The following is a 23,980-nucleotide window of genomic DNA, read 5'->3' as shown; positions in this document are numbered from 1 at the left end:
GCCGCATATTTTTTTTAGCTTAAGCCAAACGCTCACGCAAAATAAACTTTTGTGAACAAACCCATTGAAATGGCCTTAAAATAGTGCGGCAGCGTTATAAACAGAGTTCCTAATATTTCCACACCTATTTAGGTTAAAGGGGTTTTCCACAGCTTAAAATTGCCACACAGCCACTCTGTCCTTCCTGGCGGCTACTGACAGGACATGTGACTGTTGCAGCCAATCATTAGCCAGTGCAGTGACGTTCTATAGCCAGGGATTGGCTGCAGCTGTCACATGTCCTGTCAGCAGAAACCAGGAAGGACAGAGAGGTTGTGAAGTAGTTATAAGTAGTGGGAAAATCCCTTTAATATATATGGAGGATCTTGGGATTGAAAATACACTATGCTGACATAAGTATTGGCCCCCACCAGTCCTGTACTGTCAGGTGAAGGGGATGGGTGGCATCAAGTATGAACGAGAGGATCGCACAAGCAGATCACAGTACAGACACCCTCAGATGCCCCCAGGTGTAGAACTGACAATGGGGTATATTGGTGGGATGTCACCAACCAATCACTACAGGACATTGCAGCTTGTGGACCTTCCAGGATCCACTGTCGGCCATGTTATTGTTGTATATGGTGCTTCCACATTCATGGAGACCTCGTAGACTGACAGAACGTGGACAACGAAGCCTTGTACCAGCTGTGAAGACATCACACACATCGTCTGCCCTCGCCCCGGAGGTCTCACAGGCCGTTGGGACATCCATTAGCCCCAGAACCATCCGTAAGGAACAGCATGTGAAGGGTTACCAAGGATGAGCGGCGCCTGCAAAGGGGCTCGGAGCGTCCTTGGAAGCAAGTGTTGTGGACAGATGAATCCCGGTACACCATCTTCCGATCGGATGGCGGCACTTGGGTATGGCGGTTTCCTGGAGAGCGGTTTCTACACAACTGCATCGTCTCAACCGTGAAGTTTGGAGGAGGTTCTGTTATGGTGTTGGGGTTTTGGTACTACGCTGTGTCTCTACCAACATGACCGAGCACCATGTCATACAATACGCAGGGTGGAGGAGCAGAACGTCTGCAAACATCACTGGCCGGTCCAAAGTCCGGATCTCAAACTCATCAAGCATCTTTGGGACGAAACAGAGCTCCATATCCGTGCGCCCAACATCCCCCCCCCCCCCCCCCCCATCATTACTCATCGAGGAACGGAGGCAAAGCCCTCCACACATCTATGGGAATATGGTGGAAAGCGGCCGAGGAGGTTTACAGCAGTCATGGAGGCCAAAGGTGACCAACACCATAAGGACAAATGTGAATGAAATCGAATGTCATCAACTCCTGTGCGCATCCCAATCCTTGTGTCAGCATAGTGTATATACCAGGAAGCACTAATTATCAAAGAACAGGACTTTTTCAACTTCCTGTCACATTAAAAAATGTTAATTCGACCTATAACTGATAACAGAGAACAATTTGATGAGCGTGAACTATACGGCTACCCCAGATAATGGGTAGACATTAGCGCCATTGTGAGGGAGGTGACAGGGTTGTACCTTGTGCTGGGGGTTCGTCCTCGGGGTCAGCATGCTGGTCAGGTTCCTTTTCACGGTTTGCAGTATTCCATCCTTCTCGTATTGCGCAATGTCAGTCAGCGGGTGCCAGGGGCGGATGCTGCGGAGGCCATGACATTTAATGCATTAGTCACATGCTGCACGGATCTCCCCTGAAGGGGTGGAGCAGAGATGGCAGGCGCCTAACTATGGTAATGCAATTTATTATGTTCTTGCAGCATCTGACAAGCCAAGAACCTATTATCTTATCTCCGGGTCGGTGCGGTGATGTGGCGGAGGACGCCGCAAGCAGCCAGCATCCCACTGATTGCAGCCCGTCAGCGGTACCCTGGAGAAAAGTTGGTCAATGTCCCTTTTAGGCCGCTGTGATATAGCCATATATGGTATCTATATTACAACTGCAATACCTGGAGGGTCTACTGCACAGATCTAGACCCCCACAGGACACCGAAAAGGTTTAACACACCTTATTCATGTTCTGAGTAATCAGTGACTAAGCATAAACGCCACAGATCCTGTGTTCCTCTGACAACACTTACTGTGACAGGTTTAGGGTTGTCATAGGCACAAGGAATTATTTTGAGGCCTAAGGGCTCCTACCCACAAGTGATATTTTTTCTTGCGCTGCGAGAGCAAGTGAAAACACACGCCTCCCAAGGCTAAGACGCTGTGATATCGCTAATTGCTTTCAATGGGGTGGCAGCAACCAGCCCCTTTGAAAACATAGGGAGTATATCACGGACTATATGATGGTAGAAGTCCAGGATGCTGTCCCATTGCTTTCAATAGGGTCAGCGCTGGTGCGGCCCCATTGAAAGCAGTGGGTTTTAGGCAACCCCCACAGCTATGTTTTTCGGGGAAGGGCTTGAAATATAAGCCCTTCCCTGAAAATCATCCCTAACTGGTGAAAAAAATATATATACATAACCTCACCTCTCTGCCGCTCAGGTGCGTCCCCGCGAGGATTAAGAAAAACCTGCCACAGCCGTGGCAGAGGTCCGCGATGTACGCCCTATGTTTTCAATGGGGCTGACGCTGCTGCTGCCGACCCACGGAAAACACTGAGCGATATCACAGATTATTTCTCTGCGCTGTGAGGCTGGAGTGAAAAATCGCAAATGAGTAGGAAACCATTGAAAAGCATTGGTTTCATAATCATCGCTGCCGCATCGCTGGAAAAAATATCGCTAGTGGGTAAAAGCCCTAATATAGATGCCCGTATTATGGTTTATAGTATGGCACCTTTAGAAATCTATGGGCACATACTGTTCTTCTGTGCGTCTCCAATTTCATATGCAAATGGTAGATGTTACAATGCCTCAGCAGACCATGCGCGTGATTTCAGCCTGCAGTGCAGCGATGCGACGTCGAGGTATATACATCTTGCTTCACTGCACATGTGCTGGAAGACATGACCAAAGGACCAAACGGCGCATTTTCGGGCGCATGCGCAGTGCAGCGATGCGACGTCGAGGTGTATACACTGTACTTCATTTAAAACTTCGAACAGTGATTGTAGGCAATCTTCTAACAGGCGGCGCGGCCGAGGTGTAACATCTCCCATGTGCATTCCAAATTTCCCAGAGGTGCATTGCATTACTTTTTAAAGGGGTTGTGCCATAATTGCAAGTTTTAAGCTGCTGATCGGTTGGGGGTCTCACTTTGTGGTTACATCTGCCCTGCAGTGAAGAGGAGACTGGATGGGGCGCATTAACCCTCCATTCACTTTCACTGGCCTCTGGAGATAGCTGAGCAGCAAACGTTCCGGTATGTGTGTCAACCCCTTGGAAATGAATGGAGCGGCGACCGCGCATGTTCGTCTGACATCACTGCGGGGAAAAAAAGCCATTCTCACAGTGACGGGCAAAGTGGGACACGGGAGTCCCGTTCTCGAGATCAGTGGGGGTCTCAACGGTGAGAATCCCACCGATCAGCAAGTACCCCCTATCCTGTGTAATGGGGATAACGTAAGGTACAACCTCGTTAACTTTCCTCCCACTTGCCTGGTGCTCTCCCCAAGGAGAATATATTCCCCTCCCATCTGATTTCATACGAACACATAACAAGACTTTTTTTTTCTTTGCACTGGCACGTTTTACCCCAATCCATATTAATGACTATTTTTGGGATTTTTCCGATACGGTAGTGCGCCATAATCTGCACCTGTAAATCTCGCTTTAGATGGAATTCATTAAGCTCCTCCCTTTAACTGATCTGCATTAAGGTGTGTAGACATTCATGCCGGACGGATCTACAAAGTGGCGCTATGACAATGCTGAGGGGACTGTGATGGACAGAAGGCGGCTGCACCCAAGAGGTTCATACAGAATTAGTGGGAGTTCTCCTTTAAGAGATTACTCACTCTTCATACTTATAGCGCCATTCTGCCAGGATCTCGTCATAAGTAAAAAGCTGCGGCACCCACTCTTCGTTATTGTCCTTCCTCTCCTTCGCCGCTTTTCGTTGAGCGTCCTCTATGATGTACTTCTCGTCAGTGGCCTGCCGCTGGTTTCCATCACTGATCGCGCTGGTCACATGTTGCCAGAGTCTGTAATGAGGACATATGCAAAGTTTTTAAAGTGCATTGATAGAGCCGCGTATTATACTTCTATCGCACAGTTAATTATATCTCATTTCTGTCCTGAGGTTGCCATGGTAACTGCGATGATTGTGAGTATTATATACGTTTTTAATTGGCGTTACTAAATACAGATCTAGGAGAGGCCTTGCCTGCTGGCGTGAGTAATACAACAGTCACTGCGTTCCAGGAAACGCGTGGGAAAAGATCGGTTACCGGTCATAAAAGCGGAGCGTGAAGAATGATGCAAATTTATCAAAATAGCACAAATTGCATATGGAGTAAATCGTGAGACTCTGATGGCCACTTTATTAGACCTCGGCCCTCCCATGATTGGAGCTTTTCTATATGGAACTCAGCGCCATGACCCCGGAGGGCAGCATAGCCTAATACAACGCTGGTGCTCTAACTAACCTGTCTGAAGACACAACTGTCAGATCGTTCCAGCGATGATCGTTCCTGTGTATGATCATCGCTCAGTGAATGGAGGTGGAGTGAGGCGGCGATTGTTTTCGGCTGCCCGCCTCCATTCTCAGTAAACAGGTCGTCATTTATAGATGACCAACTGCCTGTTTACACGGATCAATCATCGTTCAGTTTTTATGCCTGCAGAGACTGAACGATGAGAGCGCGAATTATAATTATCGTTGGCCGATCAGTCTGGGCAGCATGTAGATTCTTGCTGGATGCTGGAATTTGAGTAATTTATTGTTCCTTAGCACGGATGGGCCACAACAGCTGACGACCAGTCCCAATGCCATTGTGTCTTACAGAAGCAGAAAGACTCCTGCGGGCAAAATAGCGCAAAAATTGTATCACTGAGCAGCGGAAAAACATCACCTGGTCAGATGGATCCAGATTTATGTGCTGATGGGAGGTCAGAATTTGGTGCAAGCGGCATGAATAGATGACTCCTTCCTGTCAGCTGATCAGCACATGCCATCTAATCTGCAGCAACTACAAGAAGCTTCCTGTCCGCCGGGGCCGATATTCCTGCAGAATGATTTTATGAACGAATGGAATCTACACCACAAAGAATTGCTGCCGTTCTAAAGGCCGAAGGAGTCCAACGCTACTAGATGGGGTCTCTAATAACGTGGCCAATCCGTGTAGTACCGTAGACACGTATTCCCTCATTGCCAATGTACATTTATATGGTATTAAAGTTGAGCGAGTAGTGCCTTAGCCGAGTATCTCCCCGCTCGTCTCTAAAGATTCGGGGAGAGCGGGGAGGAACGGAGGGGAGATCTCTCCCTCCCCCCCCCCCACTCCCCGCCGCAAATTTGACCCATCGGAGCCCATTTTTTTCAGTAAACACATTGGGTCATTTGCTATAGCCAGCCCCCAACAATAAGCAAATCACAGGGTTACCAGCTGCTGGGACCACCAGCAGTAATAATGTATGTGGGGACCTGTAACAAGTGTAGGACTTCCCTGTAGTGCCGGCGTAGGAGAATATATTACATTATCCTCATTGGATTGCCTTCAGTATCAAATTGGGCGGCTGCAATACGGACAGCATTATCTGCTCCTAGCGCTGCTGCACTGACAGCGGTCCTGGCAATCAGCTGATCGTTAGGGATCCCGAGTGGTGGACCCCCATGACAAACTACTGATGACCTATTAGGAGTATACCGTTGGTCATCAACCGCAAAGTTCCAGACAACCCCTTTAAAGATATTTTGGCCCTTCCCCATTTCTGACTCCCAACCTATAATAAAGATATTATTCTACCCAGTAGCGATCCAGAGGTTTATTAGTTGTTGCAAAACTCCAATTTCCAGCATGCCATTACATTCTGGGAGCTGCAGTCTCACAATAACCGGAGAGGTTGGAGAGCCCTGATATACACTGTATAGCGGATGTAGCAATGTGCATTATTGCGGGTTACGGTATTAGGCCTGTAGGTGGTCGTCACCTCTCTGACTCCATCTCCGTCTGCTCTTCGAACAGCACAATGTGACGCTTCAGTCTTTGCCTTCGGATCTCAGCAGTCGGATTCCAGAATATGTCCCTGCTGCCGGTGTGGACATCATCAAGATAAACCTCCCGATCCTGGAAGAAGAGCACAAATAGGTTATCGCCTCCAGTAGTTCTGCATCCGGCTAATATAGAGGAGATCACTTTAACCCTACAGCCCCCATGCGGAGGTGCCATGATGAAACAGATCATTCATCTCCAGGGACCTCGGATCGTTGCTCTACGATGACATTAAATATACGTCATACTGACCGCTCCATATAGGAGACCCTCCTTACATAATACCAGCCGGTATGAACATTGGATGGAACTGTTTAAAGTGGTATTCCCACCGCAGACCTGTATGGTATATTCACAGGATGTGCCACAGAAGTCAGATGCGGGTCCAAGAGGTGGACCCGCATCTACAGGGAGGCCGGGATTATGGAAACGGCTCAGCAGGATTCTCTATGCCATTTCTGTAACTCCAGAATTACAGTGTTGCACGCATCTTCTTGTGTATTGCGCACACATTTGTCCCCCCCCCCCATTGACTTCTATGGGGATCTATTTAGTGCGCAAAGACGCAGAAAAATAAAAAAGGGAGCTTTTTTTTTTTAACGCAACTAAAATGCACACGTATAATATGGAAATGTGAATGAACGCATTGAAAGAAAGGGGTTTTATTCCCTGCATATTGCGCATGCAAATACACCTTTACATTGCATGAATCGTTGGCTAGTGACCGCCGCCGGTTAAGGGGGTGCATAGCCTACTAGTGTTCATACAAGAACTCTGGCTACCACCATTTATCTGAGAACCCACGTGGCACTTTATTGGGAAAATACCGCCAGCGCTGCTCTTGGAGCACGCACGAGCAGTGAGGTAGCGATCGTCTGTCATTCACTTGGCAGCGTTTACACTGAACAATAATTGGATAGTTTTGATCGTTCATTGGAACATAATCACACCTTAGTCAACCCATCTGCTGCTGCTTTATATTCTGCAAATCGTTTTGATGCCTATTTACGCAATTTAATTTGCCGCAGACAAACGATAATTTTCAGGTCTGCATGAAAGATTCCATCAGAGGTAATTAACGATTTATCACGAATTGTTCGTTTGCTGCACACTCTACGCTTAACAAATATTGTGCAGGCCATTTGATCTAATTTGGACGGTAATCAAAGGATTCTCATACTTTAAATAAGACGTGACAGCCTCCTCCTGTTCCCTGGCATCGCGCCCGGCCTTACGTAAGACTCACCCAGTGTCCGTCCAGGTTTGCCAGAACTTCGCTGCCAGTTTTTATCTTCCCACAGATCTGGTTTAACGTATCGCTGCCACCGAAGAACGGCTGAAAGAGAAATGTGAGAGCGACTGAAATCTAAAGCAGCGGAGTGAGTGATGGGCAGACGGAGAGTCGTTCCTGGCACGCCGCTACTGTAGATGGAGACTCATCATTTACTGGTATCATTAGCTGTGATGCGTGACTGCCAGATGTAGAGCCTGCAGCACTTTATCCAACACCTAGGACGCGAAAGTTGACCGAGGGCGAAGAAATAAAAATTCCACCACCTTACTATTAAGGGTCTGACTCGGTGCCAAAGTCAGCACCATGCCATGTGGACTATTAACTCTTTCCAATCCACTGTCTGACATCTTGAGACATTCTTATTAAAGGCTGCACAGTTCCGATGTCGGAAGACGTCCAGCAGGGTATTCTTACTGTATATTACTGGCTGCTCTGTTGTCGGGGGGCCTCTCCAGCATGTCCCATACCGCAGTATGGCTCTAGCCAGCAGATGGCGCCCTTGTATAATTGCAGAGACAGCCCCCTAGGAAACCCTAAATCCAAAATTGGGTTAATGAATATGTTGCATGTTGGGTAAAATATTGAAGCACCACTTGCACGGAGTGGCGGTATTACATCTTCCCAAAGATGTGGAAACCAATTCTCCGACTCTTTTAAAGAAATGTCCCAAAGTTCCAGGACTTATCAGTGTCACCAAATAAATGACATTCATTGTATCATGAAAGTTAGACAATTTTCTAATAAACTTTCTTTCAGTGCCTTTGGAATTTCAAGATCTCTGCTTGCTGCCGTTTAGTAGGAACCTTCACTGTTTACCTCCGGGTTCTAACAGGTGTGCGGCTCGTTGGAAGACAAAACGCTGATAACCGCACTGTAAAGCCCTTTCACGCGGGAGGATATTTACGTATTGCGCAGCTAAATCTGCTGCTGCGGGTATGTGCTCTTATTACCTGTGTATATACATGCAGATTTCGGTGCTGAATTTTCAGTTTTTTTTTAGCTACGAAATGCAGAAATATTCAGCCTGTGTGATAGGGCCCCAATAAGCCGTGCATCACATGACCAGAACAGATTTAAGGTACTTTTACATGGGGCGATTATTGCCCACGGCGTCCCGTGTACAAGTCAGTCTCTGCTTTTAGCTATGAACGACTGCCTATTTGCAGTGAATGGAGACGAGCTGATAAAAGCGACCCCCGGCGTACTCTGCCTCCGTTCCATGGACGACTATCGCGCCTATGTAAAAGCACAGGAGCGATACTCTGCGGGACGGCATTCTACTCCAAGAACAAGTGGGGACAGAGAGTGATAATCTGGGAATCTGATAGGGTGAGTAGTGGTCCAGAATCGGGGCCAACCTTCTGGGCCCCTGTGGTGGGTACGTCACGGATTGTAGTCCCTTAGTCCGGGTGACATGAAGAAGAATTAGGTATATATATATATATATATATATATATATACATATATACACACACACACATACATATATATATATTGAAGTAGCTTGTTTTGCTATTTGTGATCCTGACACAGAAGTACGAATGTTGCCGGCTGGATGTAATAGTCCGTTTCCTCCCCGCTCTATCCATTGCTACATTTGACAGAAATGTCCTATTTATGCATCTTTTCTGTTACAATCTGTACTTTTTACGATCTCCTTGACAAAATCATTTCCCGTAAAACGATATAGTGCGGTTCCCAGGTTGCTGCTTTCAGACACATCCATTCCCAGACTAATATATTCCGAGATATACGTCTGCTGGATATGAATCTGCGCCGCTGACTACATTATATTACGTCTCTTTACACCTGAGGAAGCAGTGAATATAATTCCAAGGAACTACAAGTCCCAGCATATTCTGTCACCTTGTGGCTCAGGAATCATTGCCTAAAGCATGCGTCAAACTCCAGGTCAGTGAGTCAAATCTGGCCCACCACATTGTTTTATGTGGCCCACGAGGTCCGGACGTAGAAGAGCCTCTTCTAGATTAGAGGGTACTGTGCTCTGCCAGGAAGACCCTCTGGCGCACTGTAGACTCGTTTGTGGCCTGCCACTGGGTACCGGGATCACGGCTGCCATCTTGGTCCTACTATGCAATGTCAGGTGGATGCGGACTGAGAGCTGTGGCCGTTACTGCAGCCCCCAAAGCCTTTAGTGTTCCTCCCGGTCTGCTTCTCCCACTGAGCCTATCCTGCTTGCCGGGGCTCGGACCGTGAGCTGCGTTGTATGTCCTCGCTACCATCCTGCAGAGGACAGTCTGTCCCAGCTTGGCTGTCCATATCCTGTGAGTCTCCAAAGGTTTGGCACCATGTTAGCCAGTAGAGCAAAATGTGATTCTTCCCAGCAAGAGAAGCCAAGTAACTTTGTAGATATAATACCTTTTAATGGGTAACAAAAATACATGATGTTAATGCGAGCTTCTGAACCAACGCAGGGTTCTTCTTCAGGCTTAAATGAAATAGATCCAAAGAGGCACGTATATTTGTACACACTTATGACACACATACTTATGACAAGGCACAGACATGGATGTGATTGGTTTGCACTTCAAAGAATACTGCAACAGAAACAGAAACATTTTTAATGAGACACTGATAAGGGAGTGAAAGTTTTATGGTCCCTGAATTACTGTTTGGGGGTCACCAGGCCAGCAGCCTTATCTGTGCTATAGATGTCTCATACCTCCCATTCACGACCATAAAACTTTCACTCCCTTATCAGTGTCTAGTTAAAAATGTTTGTGTTTCTGTTGCAGTATTGCTTTAAGTGCAAACCAATCACATCCATGTCTGTGCCTTGTCATAAGTATGTGTGTTATAAGTGTGTACAAATATACGTGCCTCTATGGATCTATGTCATTTAAGCCTGAAGAAGAACCCTACATTGGTTCGGAAGCTCGCATTAACATCATGTATTTTTGTTAGCCATCACAAGGTATCATATCTACAAGATTACGTGGTTTCTCTTGCTGGGAACAATCAATATGAGCCTCCTGCACGGATCACCGAGGACGTTGTGTTATACGGCTGTTTAACCCTGTAAGCAAGGGCTCTGCCCTAAGGAGTCTTTTGGAAACTCTTCATAAGGTTCTGCTGACTCCCATTTTTCCTTTTCTCCGACTACCTGGCAATTTAGAAAGAGTCAGTGTTGGGAAACCTGTGCCCCAATTTTCCTGGACTAAAACCTTGCTCTGGTCTCTCTGTTCTTCCCCTTGGCGTCTGAATACCCTTTAAAATACAGTGTTACAATTATGAATGGCTCTATGAAGGCGACCAGAATGCTGATGCGGCCCTTAGTGAAAATGAGTTTGACACCCCTGCACTACAGCAAGTAGTAGTAAATAGCAGCAAGGTGCCACTACTTCTATTCTCATTGATGGGCTGAGCTAATGACAGAATTTCAAGTGATCAAAATTGTAGAAATTAAAAAATGGGGTGTCACATAGCATACAGTAAGAATTTATGAACTCATTGTTGGGTGCTATTTCAGGTTACACATTGAATTGACTGTCAAGAAGAAAAACACTGTTTCCATTGCTTTATAAGAATGTTCCCTTTTCTTAAAGGGGACCTGTTACTACTTTCCATGTGATTATAATCTTAGAATGGTAGAGTTGGAAGGGACCTTCGGGGTCATTGGGTCCAACTCCCCGCTCAATGCAGGATCATCCCAGGCAGATATTTGTCCAGCCTCTGTTTGAAGACTTCCATTGAAGGAGAACTCACCACCTCCCATGACAACCTCTTCCAGTCATTGATCACCCTCTCTGTCTAATATCTAATCTGTGTCTCCTCCCTTTCAGTTTCATCCCATTGCTTCTAGTCTTTCCTTGTACAAATGAGAATAGGGCTATTCCCTCTGCACTGTGACAGCCCTTCAGATATTTGTAGACAGCTATTAAGTCTCCTCCCAGCCATCTCTTCTGCAAGCTAAACATTCCCAGATCCATTAACTTAGAGGACATGGTTTGCAGACCGCTCACCATCTTGGTAACTCTTCTCTGAACTTGCTTCAGTCTGTCAATCTCTTTTTTTTTTTTTTAAATTGTGGTACCCAGAACTGGACACCGTATTGCAGATGAGGTCTGACTAAGGAAGAGTAGAGGGCGATAATTACCTCACGTGATCTAGACTCTATGCTTCTCTTAATACATCCCAGCATTGTGTTTGCCTTTTTGGCTGCTGCATCACACTGTTGACTCATGTTCAGTCTATGATCTATTAGTATACCCAAGTCTTTTTCACATGTGCTGCTGCTTAGCTCAATTCCTCCCATTTTGTATGTTCTTTTTTTTATTTTTCTTGCCCAGATGTAGGATGTTGCATTTCTCGCTCTTAAATACCATTCTGTTAGCCACTGCCCACTGTGCAAGCTTTCCTAGATCTTTTTGAATACTCTCTCTCTCTCTTCTCTAATGTAAGCTATCCCTCCCTCCTAGCTTTGTGTTATCAGCAATTTTGATCAGTTTCCCCTCAATTCCTTCATCTAGATTATTTATACAAAATGTTGAACAACCCTGGGCCCAGGACAGAGTCCTGTGGTGCCCCACTTTGGGATTATGTAACAACCTTTAGTATACAGCTTCTACGGACATTGCTGAGTGTTCTCTCTTTAAAGGAGACATCAGAACCCTGAAATATTTCCTGCTACAAATTCAGATTATTCTTGCAAGAGTCCCAGGCAGAAAGGAGTCCATCCGAGTGGCCATGAGCATACTGGTTACCTACACGCAGTAGTAAGGACTTCACTCTGCCGAGGACTCCAGCATGACATCTCCTATGTAGAGATACAATGAAACCAAGTAATTCCCAGCATTGTCTAGTAGAGATGTACGGTATTACTGCAATATGTCTCCACTGGAAGTATGGGTGGAGACATAGTGAGTTACAGGGAATGCCCCAAGCTGCGGATTGGCTCCCATCCCCGTCTGTCAGCACTGAGGGCAGAGAGGAGAACGACCTGTGGAGGGACCCGGACCATGGCTGCATGAGGTGACCGATCAGGAGAACCCGCAACGGTACTGCCATAGCTTCCATGAGCTGGTTGGCCAGGAGGAAGAGCAGTGGCACTGCCAGAGCGGTTTGCAGGAGCTGGGTGGCCAGCTGCAGCAGCGGGACAACCGGAGTACATTCCTGCAGCCGGTCGCTGTCAGAGCGGAAAGCAGGAGCTAGCATCAGGCAGAAACTTACAGTGCTGTGGGGCCGGGAACAGTCATCACTGAAGACAGGACAGCCCCCTAGGGCAGGAGCCTGCATCAGCCGGCAAGTAACATCGCTAAGACACCAGGGCAGCTCGTCAGTGGGGACGGGATAGCAGAGACCGGCTGCAAGTAAGCCAATGGCAAGCTTGGGGCGTGACCGGGGCGTTACCTCCAGCTCTGCCTGGCCAACCCCTAGCTTCCGGTGTCGACATATTGCACTACGATAATACCAAGATGTACATCACCCTATGCTTATGTCATAAGGAAAATGGACATGTCCCCTAAGGTAGATCAGCTTCTCTTACCTTCAATTTAAACTCTAGCTCTGTTGTGTATCTGGTTTTCTCACATTCAATACTAATTTTTCCTCCAAGCTCCATGGTCATAGTGCCGTACAGAAGTCCTGTCAGAAAATAGGTCTTTAGTTATTATATTATACATAGATGTGCAACAAAATATACAGACATGATTCACCCCTCCTTCACATATACAGAGGACATATATTACTTATCCTGTACTGATACCTTTACAGTGCGCATACGGCATGGTGATGATGTAATCTTCATCGCGGGTCATGAACGTCAGCCTCGCTTTCCCATCTAGTATTGCAGATAGCGAATTTCCTATAAAACAGTGGTGGAGTGTATAAGTGACCTGTGGACGCGGCTAGATGTGAGTTATCACATGGAGAAGCATATCCGAAAGCCGAACCCCGCATAAATATAAGGTTATAATAACAACCTTAAGTAAATATATGGTAAAAGTTGCATTGCTCACTTATCCCTATACTCGCATTTCCTACATAAACATTGTATATTTTTGGTAACTCCATCTGCTGCATCATATCCTGAAATCTGTGTTGCACACCACCAACTGCGACACAGGCGCCAGTTGTGCCCAGTCCGTACGGCTGGTTATGCTTTAAGGATATTAGGGCAGTGACAAGCGAGCATTGCTCTGTCCTGTAGAGTAACAGTAACCCTAAAGTGCTGTTTTTAACTCCAAAAGTTCTATGACGTTCGAACTATAGCGTCACCAAGTGAGTAGTAACCATCAAGCACCGTACCTCTAATGTGAATTGAAACCACTAAGCTTACTGTGCCAGCTCCTGGAAGAATAAGGAATGTTCTGTTCTCTCTATCTGCGTCTTTCATTACAGACGACCGCTCAGTACACGACTTTACAAGCCGCTAATTGGTACGCTGGCATTTTCAAAAATAGGAACCTCACATTCAACGTCCTTACAAATGTTCTTTCTTTCCGAGTTGAGATTTTCTCCTTCGGATGTACAGAGATAATTTATCGCAGCTCTCAGAATGTATCTTGACAGGGAAAGCTTCCGCAAAGAGAATATCTGTTGCCATTCCGACTTCTGAGACATTTCGCCATGTTTTTAATCTTTCCCATTCTCCCTGGAACTGTCAGATGATACATGACGGGGCCTGTCACCTCGCTCGTGAGCAGTGACATGGAGTGGCAGAGCCCCATGGGTCTGCTGATGCTGCGGTAGCAAAGGACATGTCCTGGAGGTCAGGGAGAAGATACGGCTCTCAGAGGAGTGCACTGAAGGTGAAGATTCGTATGGAACTGCTGCCCTTTCGATTTTTTTTTTTAAACTTCCTCAAAGCTATGGACACCTTTTTGAGGGGCAACTTTTTTTTCACTAAATACGGCACGTAATTAGGTCGGACCGTCAAAGATGGAACATATACGCGACTGAAATACTGGCCTGGGGATTATACGGTGGGTAAAAAGGTAGTTGTGGAACTATTTTTTGCCTGATATACGGCTGTGACTCCCATAGACTCCTATGGGAGCTGGACAAAGAAAAGGAGGGGAGGCATTTTAGCAGTGTCCAACGCTGCAAAAAAGCTTACATGTGCCTCTATATAGGCATTGGAAGGCATCTCGAGGATTTTTGCAGAGCGAGGGTTTTCCGGGGTGTAACGTATTTTTTTGCACGGTCCGGTGAATAGGCGAGAAATTGCTGGCCGTGATTGTGAAAAAACGTCCATTCATGCAAATATACAGCATGGACAAGAAAACGTAAAATGCATACGGCCGCGAGAAAGAGCCCTCCGTTTTCGGCAGCTCCCATAGGCTTCTATGTGAGCTTCTATTGCAACGATCAGCCAGCATAGGGAAGGGGAGAGCGTTTAGCATCGTTAAACTCTCTCTCCTCGTCCGAGACATGATTTTGGGCTGCTGCGTATATAAGCCGCACCCGGCCATCTGAATGAGTGAGAAAACGCGACTTGATCACGGCTTTCTTTCGTTCATGCGCTTTTAAGTGGCCAAAAATCGCAATGCCTGTGTGAAAAAGGGGTAAGAGGACCAAAAGGCTCAATAGGAGATCCATCAGGGAGTCTGGACTTAAGGCCCATTTACACGTAATGATTATCGTTCAAAATTTGTTCAAACAACAGTGGGCGCTAATCGCTCAGTTGTCGTTCGCGGTCGGTTAAGGTGACTTTTCAGTCAGCTTAAAAAACCTTGTTGGTTCACTGACTTGTCGTTCCGTGTAAATGCTTTCTGCTGAGCACTTCCCATAGGGGGTGAAGCGCTGAGCGAGAAGCAGACGAGAGGCATTTTAGTTTAAATGCTCTGCACGAGTGCTGACAACCTGAGCGGTGACATCAGCGCTCATGCAGTCATTTAAAAGACTGTCGGCCCGTGTAAAAGGGCCATTAGTTTTCCTCTTCTCCCTTCTCTCCTGCACCCGCTAATTTATGACACAGTAATGTTTATTTGTTGTGGTCACAAATTAGACGATTATCTCTCCTCTCCTGTCAGTACAGCCTCACTGAAAAATTCCCTATTGAGACTTAAGGCCCATTTACACGCAATGATTATCACTCAAAATTTATTCAAACTACGGCATATAAGCGATAATCATTGCCTGTAAACGCTACCATCGTGCACTCTTCGGCTGAACGATGATTTGAAGGTGAGCTGAAAATCCATCGTTCAGCCAGAGATAAGATAGCAGGGACCGCGCTCTGTGTTCTGAATGAGAGTTGGAGATTACATTGTATTCTGCCAACAGCCCTTGTGAGAACAATAGAGCTATGCTCAGAGCTCAGACCACATGCTGTGCTCTGCAAACAGCTCCCGGAGGCTCTTTTACACGCAAATGAAGCTAATAAAGTGCTAATGGACATAAGAGTCCAATAACAATTTATGCTAAGCAATCGCTAAAACTGTCAATCGTTTGTTTGCCATTGAAAGGGTTATTCATGGATACAGTACAGGATAGAAATGTGTAAATGGTGGGTTCCAAATCCTGTGGCCAGCAAAGGGAAGGGCCATGATATGAAGTATATGCCTGAACAGAAGAGAATGCACGCGCATCTACTAGGACATGCCGAAACTATACCAGGTCATATACGACAGCCTTGGGGAGCTTTTAGTTGGAGACGTTAATTGCCCGCAATGGAGGATTTCTCAGAGTGCACGGTAGGAGCCATCTTCCCGGAATTTTCGGCGATAGTCGCTCAGTAGTTACTTCTCACTTAGTTTGGACAGCAGTCGTTCAATCTATGAGCAGCTGCCTGTCAGCAATCAATGGAAGCGGGCGGCTGGAAGAGATCTCTGGCTCCGCTCACTGAACGACTATGGCGCCTGTGTGACAGCTCAGGAGCGACGGTCGTTAGGACGGCTGTCGGACGCTTATGTGGCACCTTTACGTGTTTAGTACTTCGAGTGCATAACGGCATCCTGCCATGAATAGGCTGTGAGTCTAATTGGTTCATTAAGCTGGCATTGCGGGGAATTAGTCAATAAATCCTTCTATTTGGATGTTCTGAGGTATTACGTGTTAATGAGGTCACCTGTCTGCGCCCGGCCAATCAGACAAGCCATAATCATAAGATTATAGTAAGATCCATCAGCAGCAGCTTGTTTGCCGGTTCCAGGTAGAAGCCAGATATTTATTCATTCGGCAAAAGTGAATTAAAGAATTACTGAAAATATAAAACCCGATAATGAAGATAAATGACGGGGTTTTACATTTGCTTAATTGCTTGTTTCAGTGCCGGATAATTATATAACCGTAACAATAAATCGAGCAAGAAATATAATAATGCACAATTAGCGGATTCTGATGCGTCATCTTTCTTTGTGACAATCCCAGTGGCTCGATGAGAATGCTGACAATACAGTACTGGTGTAATATGGGACAGATCCTACCTGGCTCTGAAGCGTTCTCTGTGTGATCATCAGATGCAGAAGGATGTATGCAGAGGTACTCACAATTATATACAACCTCAGGGGGATCTCTGCAGATGTGTAATCCTGGGCAGGGGGACATAGACAGTGAAGTCACCCAGAAAGGTCACTATAAGGTATTGAGGCCCTTTTACATTCAACGATTCGCTCAAAATTCGCTCAAAAGCCATCTTTTGAGCGATAATCATTGTGTGTAAATGTGTGCCCATCGTGCACTTAACGTGCACTTTTCGTCCATCGCTGACTTCAGGTCCGCATGAAATCCTCGACCCTCAGGACGATAAGATAAGATGGATTGCACACTGAGTTCCTGCGCGGGCAGCTGATAACATTTTTTAACAGCCACTGTCCCGCTGGAGAACAATAGCGATGTATTTAGAGAACAGACCACCCACTGTTCTCTAAATACATGCAATGAGGTACTAAAGATCTGATTAGCCCATGAGTACCTATGCAAAATGATCACTTACAACTGTCAGTTTCTGGCAAATTTTGAGCAATCATCTGTGGGTGTAAATGCACCTCTAGTCTTGTTCTAGGCAAATAAGGAAGATGGAACAATACCTCTGGAGCGCCACCTATTGGATGGCAGCATTTCTTCAAATCAATGTACGACTCTTTAACAAGTCTGTAAAACAATGATTGGGAATAGAAAACCAAGCCAGAAAACCATACACAGACAGCTGTTTCAGGGTGTTTACCCCTCATCAGTGTGCAGTAGGTTTCTGGCTTGGCTGGTGAGAGGCCTGTGATGTGGGTCAAGAGGGGTGTCGTCTCTCCTTAAGGAGAGCTCCCAAAAAGTGTGTGGAGACATCTAGGGGGTGAGTGGGTCAGGAGGGGGGCAGTGTCTCTCCTCAAGGAGAGTACTTAGAAGGCGTGTGACCTTCTGGGTACTCTCCTTGGGGAGAGACGATGCCACCCCCACCCCCCTTCATCCCGACTACTCTTCCCTCTAGGTGTCTCCACACACTTTTTGGGTGCTCTCCTTAAGGAGAGCCGACACCCCTCTTGACTCTTGTTCAAGGAAAATAGGGTAGGATTGGTGTGTTTTAAAGGGAATCTATGCAAATAAGGAAGATGGAACAATACCTCTGCAGCGCCACCTATTGGATGGTGTAAACAAGGAGAGGCGTGGAGTAAACCTGATGGTATCGTAGGCTTTGGAGGGAATGAACTGTGGAGGTGCTGCCAACCAGGAGAACCCAACAAAGGTGGGCATGGCAGATGTGTGAAGAGCTATAGCAAGAAAAAACTGGTGGATGGGCACAACTCTTCAGAAAAGATGGTGGGATGGTAGGATGTATTATCCAACTTCTCTTTTATTAAGTACATTAAAAAACAGCATAGGATGACCTACACCTCTCCTGCTGTCTCCAGCTCCATCACTGGTACCACCAGCACCTTTCGGTCCCATACCCGTTTGTACCAGAAGTGATGTCCCACCCAGCTTGACTGAAGAAGGGGTTTTACCCCCAAACGTGTATCCTATGATGTTTTATTAATATATTTCATAAAAGAGAAGTTGGATAATACATCGTACCGTCCCGCCATCTTTTCTGCAGAGTTGCGCCCATCTACTAGTCTTTTCTTTCTATAGCTCTTCACCTATTGGATGGCAGCATTCCTGCAAATCAATGTCAGACCCTTTAACCCCTTGAGTGGCACGCCCGGAAATTTTCCGGGACGAGCTCCACTGCTCATAGCGACATAGCCTGGAAGATTTCCAGGCTATGTATCACTATGGGAGCTGCAGAGCACAATGCCACAAGCTGTGACAGTGTGCTCTGCCTGCACAGACCCACACAGAGCAGTGCAAGGGCTTTGAAAAACCAGCAGAAGATATTGCCGACATGTCGGCAATGTCCTGCTTTGTTTAAAAGTTGCCATAGAGACCATCAGCTTGTCAGAAGCAAGCCGATGGTCTCTGTGGCAGGGAGAGCTGGTTGTTAGCTGTCAGAGGACAGCTAGGCACCAGCTCTTACAGCAGACATCAGAGAAAACCTCCGATCTCTGCTGTGTTAACCCTTTACATGCTGCAGTCTATGTGACTGCAGCATGTAAAGGGCTGTCACTGCAGCATGTAAAGGGCTGTCACCATCGGACCCCCGGAATGTGATCAGGGGTCCTGATGGGTCCCTGTGGAAGTCCCCTAAAGGGACAAAAAAAAAAAATTTTTTTTAAATAAAAAAAAAAAAAAGTAAAAAAATTATAAAAAAATAAAAAAACACTTGTCTCCCTTTACTTTGTAAAAAATCAAAAATACAATCACACATGTGGTATACGTGTGCGTCGTAATGACCCAGAGAAGGAAGTTAATACATTATTTAACCCCTTAATGACATGGCCCCTTTTTTTCTTTTTTCCCCATTTCTTTTTTTCCTCCCCCCTGTTTAAAAAATCACAACTTGTCCCGCAAAAAACAAGCCCTCATATGGCCATGTCAATGGAAAAATGAAAAAGTTATGGCTCTTGGGACGCAACTGCAAAATTAGTTGAAATTCAATGATTAGACCATTTTAAAAAACCTGCCCTGGTGGGCACGACAGGGTGGTAGGAAACCTGCCACTCAAGGGGTTAAAGAAGTCTTTATAACAATGATTGGGAACAGCTGTATGTGAATGGTTTTCTGGCTTTTCCTCAATTCCCAATCATTATTATAAAAACTTGTATAAAGGGTCTTGCATTGATTTTCAGGAATGCTGCCATCCAATAGGTGGCGCTGCAGACATATTGTTCCATCTTCCTTATTTGCATATACTTCTCAGAAGAGCTTGCATGGCCTTATAAGTCTCCTCACTTGCCTCCTATGTGTCTCCTCAGGTACCTTCTAAGGCCTTAGTCAGACGGGCGTTTTTTCGCGCGATTTGCGGATCGCATGACGGATGCGCATCCGCAAATCGCGTGACCGGTGCGCGCAAGTCGCCCACAAATCGCCCGAAAATCTGCTCCTAGCCGCGTTTCATTAGAAACGGGCCGGAGCTGTCCAGCGCATTGCATTCAATGGAGACGGCAATAGAGCCGGCTCCATTTAAAGCAATGCGCTGCGGGCGAGCCCGGGATGAATTGTCGGTAAGGGCTTAAATATATAAGCCCTTCCCTGCAATTCATCCTAAAATGTGTTAAAATAAAAAAAAATTGTATACTCACCTTCTCCCGGCAGCCGGAGCTCCGCGCGGCCGTCCTGCAGTGGGTGTGAAGGGGGTGTGAGTCAGACCTGCCCCCTGATTGGCTCAGCGTTGAGCCAATCAGAGGCATGCCTCACTCACACCCACTCATGAATTCATGAATGGATGTGAGTCAGACCTGCCCCTGATTGGCTCAGCGCTGAGAGGCAGCAGTCACTCACCCATTCATGAATTCATGAATGGGTGTGTGAGTGAAACCGGCCTCTGATTGGTCAGGGCTGTGACCAATCAGAGGCAGATCATTCAGCAGGCGGGGATTTTAAAGCCCCGCCGGCTGAATAGTGCCAAGAAGCAGTTCAGGAGAACTGACAGCGGCCGCGGCTGGACTCCGGCTGCAGCGGAAAGGTGAGTATACAATTTTTTTTTATTTTAACACATTTCTGGATGAATTGCAGGGAAGGGGTTATATATTTAACCCCTTCCCGACAATTCACCCCGCGCACGCCGGCAGCCCATTGCTTTCAATGGAGCGGCTGTATTGCCGCTCCATTGAATTCAATGGGCAAACATCGTTCTTCTCTGCCACAGCTGTTACAGCTGTGGCAGAGAAGAATGATTTCTCTTCTATATGTTCTTAATGGGGTCGGCGCTGCTGCCCCCGGCCCCATTGAGCGCATATAGAGAAGAGAACAGGAATCGCAGATCGCAGATAGGTGCGATCTGCGATTTTTTTGTTCTATAATTTATCGGACGAGCGCATAAAAAGCGCTCATGTGTCCGATACCATTGCAAAGCAATGGTTTTATAAAATCGCCGGACGCATGCGCATGCGCAAATCGCAGCTAAAAACGCCCGTCTGACTAAGGCCTAAGTGCTCTCCAGGAGAGATGATACTGTTAAAGGAAATCGGTCACCTACTTTTAGCCCTATGTGCTGAGCTTATGGGCTGAAAGTTGGTGATCCGTTGAGTCCGGGGATGTACAGTAAGTGTTCTACATACCTCCCACGTCGTTCCCCTGGTGTCAGTGCTGAAAACTCCTGCTAACTAGTTTGCCTATTACAAAATTGGAACGGGTAGACTACTTAGTCTGCCACATTGACACTGGGGAAAGGGCAGGGGTGCCAAAACTGAGGCCTGCGGGTCACATGCAGCCCAGAATGGCTATGAATGCAGCCATGCAGGGTGCCCTGCGCAGGCTGAATCTGGAAGAGGCTGCAAGCGGTACCTGGCAGTGGCAGGCCGTGAGCTTCTACTCACTAGCAGGCTAATACAGATGACGAGGCAGCGGGCGGCACTTGCAACTCTGTGACTGTCCGACTCGCACAGTCACTCTGGGTTCAGCATGTGTAGCGATTCGCCTTACTGTCCTCCCAAGTCCTGACCTCCCCTATCGAGGTGAGGAGAAGAGATGGTGGTCTCATCTTGGCGAGCCGACACTGTTTGACCCTACCCTGGTATCAAACCCAGGCCCGCAGCCGCAAAGTGCATTTGAGTCCGGACAGTTTTCTGTGTGCTCCCAAAGTCTTTTGGCAACATGCCTAAGTGAATATGCATGCTACTGTGTATCTGCAGCTTTTTTACGCGATACTATAGACCTTAACCCTTTCCAATCCACTGTCTGATTGGACATCTTCAGACATTCTTATTAAAGGCTGTATAGCTCTGATGTCGGAAGACGTCCGGCAGGGTATTCTTACTGTAGATTACTGGCCGCTCTGTAGTCAGGGGCCTCTCCAGCATGTCCAATACCGCAGTACTGGCTCTAGCCAGCAGATGGGGCCCTTGTATAATGGCAGAAAGAGAAAGCCCCCTAGGAGGCCCTGAATCCAAAATTGGATTGCAAAGGGTTAATGAGCGTTTTCGGTCTGTGATACAGACCAAAATAGGGCATGCCCTCCTGAATACACAATACAAATTAACGGTGTCGTATGCTGTCCATAAAAAATGGATGAAATTACCATAAAATCTGGATCTGGCCAAAATGCTCCCTGTGATGCAAAACCCGTCCTTACGGTTACTGACGTGAAAGGCCGACACTGGTGGATGATGACTAACCTGCAAGAAATAGGATTAGTGAATAATGTGGACTAAACATACATTTTGTACTCATCAGCATAATCTGAGAATGCAAGCTCACAGTAATTCTGATTTACGGAGGAAATGTTCCCCCTGGCCGCTGATCTATCCATGGCATTTAGATTTCCTGACATTGTAGTAGAAGACCACTCAATAGAGACAGAGTCTTCAGGAAGATAAGGTCGACTGCCGACCATTCACACAAATCAAGATAATGCTCACAGAATAGAAGGGCCACTCTGTTTTTATACATATAAAGTCTTCATTATACATCGATTCCTCATCCCAAATTGGATATTTAACATTTCCAGATTAACGGGGTTGTACAGTTGTAGACTATTGATCAGCTGTTCACCAGGCCAATGCGCTTGTGCACTCAGCTGATTTCCACAGAAAGCAGACAGCTCCGTTCTCACAGCAGTGGCCATGCTTGGAATTGCAGGCAAAATTCCAATAGAAGTGAATGGGAAGTTTGCATGTAATACCAAGCCTGGCCACTGCAGTGGGAGCAGAGCTGTTTGCTTCCTGCATAAATCAGCTCCACATGCAAAGCACACCAGCCTGGCAAACAGCTGATCAATGAGGGTCCAGGGTGGCAAACCCCTACCGATCTACTATTGATGGCCAAACCTGAGGATAGGCTATCAATGGTCTACAACTGGACAACTCTTCTAATTCTATTGGATAAATTTATACATGCAGACGTGGTCCTTTACTTTTGACCTTTTCATCAGGACAAAACAAGTCTTGTCTGGTCACAGTTTATTTATCGCCCCGTGAGTGTGTGAATAACTCCCACCCTGGAATGTGGCCAATTATCTATAATCTGAGAATGTAATAATGTAGCAGAACTGGGAGCTTTTACATATAATTTTCCTCCCTTAATATGACACTTGAATTGGAAATGCCGGACAGATGAGCAGAACAATGAGGCCTGCAACAAAATAAGGGTCTAGAGTAGTGGTCTGCAACCACTACAGCTCCCAGCATGCCCTGACACCTGGTTTTACTCTTTCCTACAAGATCCTCTCACCTCTATGTACACCCCGCTCACCTCCTATACATAAAACACAGGAATCCGTTACCTGTTCCGCTATATAAAACGTGTGACTATTCGTCTGCGGGTGGAACCAGCAGCAGCGGAATTTCTCTCCCAGGATGGAGTTATACGGCTTCTTTATTCCCTAGGAGGTCAATGGAGAGAATAAGGAAATATCTATTCAGAACTTCACATTCCCAAACAATAAAGAAAGAAGAATTCTAATCCTTACCTTTGGCTTCTTATAAAACCCTGACAGATACCACTTCAGGACTTGCTTCATCCGACAGTAAGGGTTGTCTTCCACTGCTGCCCTGAAAGCAAAGCAAATGTTACTTATAAGAGCAGAGAGGTACACTGAAGCTCTGGCGTTGCGAGTATTATTTAGTATGTTTATACAGATAATATGTGTCCTCCTGTATATGATAACCAATGACAGCTTTACGGGGACCAACGATCGTATTAAAAATCATTCGCCCCGTGTCAATGAGGATGTGCTGCTGACAATGAAAAACTCAATGGGGATGAACAACCATATGAACCATCATCGGTCCCCTTAAAGAGTCCTATTCGGCCTGCGTGAAGGTAAGACAAATGAGCGCCGATCTTGCTGATTGGCGCACATCACCTGGGAGAAATTGATTAGTGTAAAAGGACTAAGAAGTAATCACTAAAAAAAGAATCACCAAGAAATACATAATGATTGCTATATTAATATTATCAGTGACCCGTATATACAGGAATGTAGGAGAGACCTAGATGCCCTACGTGACACTGACAGCAGCATACGGAAGTAACGGGCTCCATGCTGGCATCAAGCAGATGGTGTCGCAAAGAGGAGGCCAACAATCAACCTGTCACCCAAGACCCAACATATACCCACACCCAGCCATGC

The 23,980-nt window shown here is 46.4% G+C and overlaps 1 protein-coding gene across 1 annotated transcript in view; it reads right to left on the bottom strand.

Annotated features, from left to right (window-relative positions):
* Window positions 1-23,980, bottom strand: part of OSBPL5 (oxysterol binding protein like 5) — a 124,052-nt gene that overhangs the window by 6,223 nt on the left and 93,849 nt on the right. Inside the window, exons 11-19 of the mRNA XM_066583437.1 lie at window positions 23,318-23,399; window positions 23,132-23,230; window positions 21,929-22,025; window positions 13,142-13,240; window positions 12,923-13,020; window positions 7,369-7,458; window positions 6,061-6,197; window positions 3,927-4,112; window positions 1,547-1,664 (exon numbers count right to left, since the gene is read on the bottom strand). Of these exons, the coding sequence (XP_066439534.1) occupies window positions 1,547-1,664; window positions 3,927-4,112; window positions 6,061-6,197; window positions 7,369-7,458; window positions 12,923-13,020; window positions 13,142-13,240; window positions 21,929-22,025; window positions 23,132-23,230; window positions 23,318-23,399 (1,006 nt within the window). The remainder of the gene's footprint in view (window positions 1-1,546; window positions 1,665-3,926; window positions 4,113-6,060; window positions 6,198-7,368; window positions 7,459-12,922; window positions 13,021-13,141; window positions 13,241-21,928; window positions 22,026-23,131; window positions 23,231-23,317; window positions 23,400-23,980) is intronic.

The sequence above is a fragment of the Eleutherodactylus coqui genome, chromosome 11, assembly GCF_035609145.1.
Source record: "Eleutherodactylus coqui strain aEleCoq1 chromosome 11, aEleCoq1.hap1, whole genome shotgun sequence".
Lineage (NCBI taxonomy): Eukaryota > Metazoa > Chordata > Amphibia > Anura > Eleutherodactylidae > Eleutherodactylus > Eleutherodactylus coqui.
Note: the sequence above shows the minus strand (reverse complement) of the source record. Positions and strands in the feature narration are given on the sequence as shown.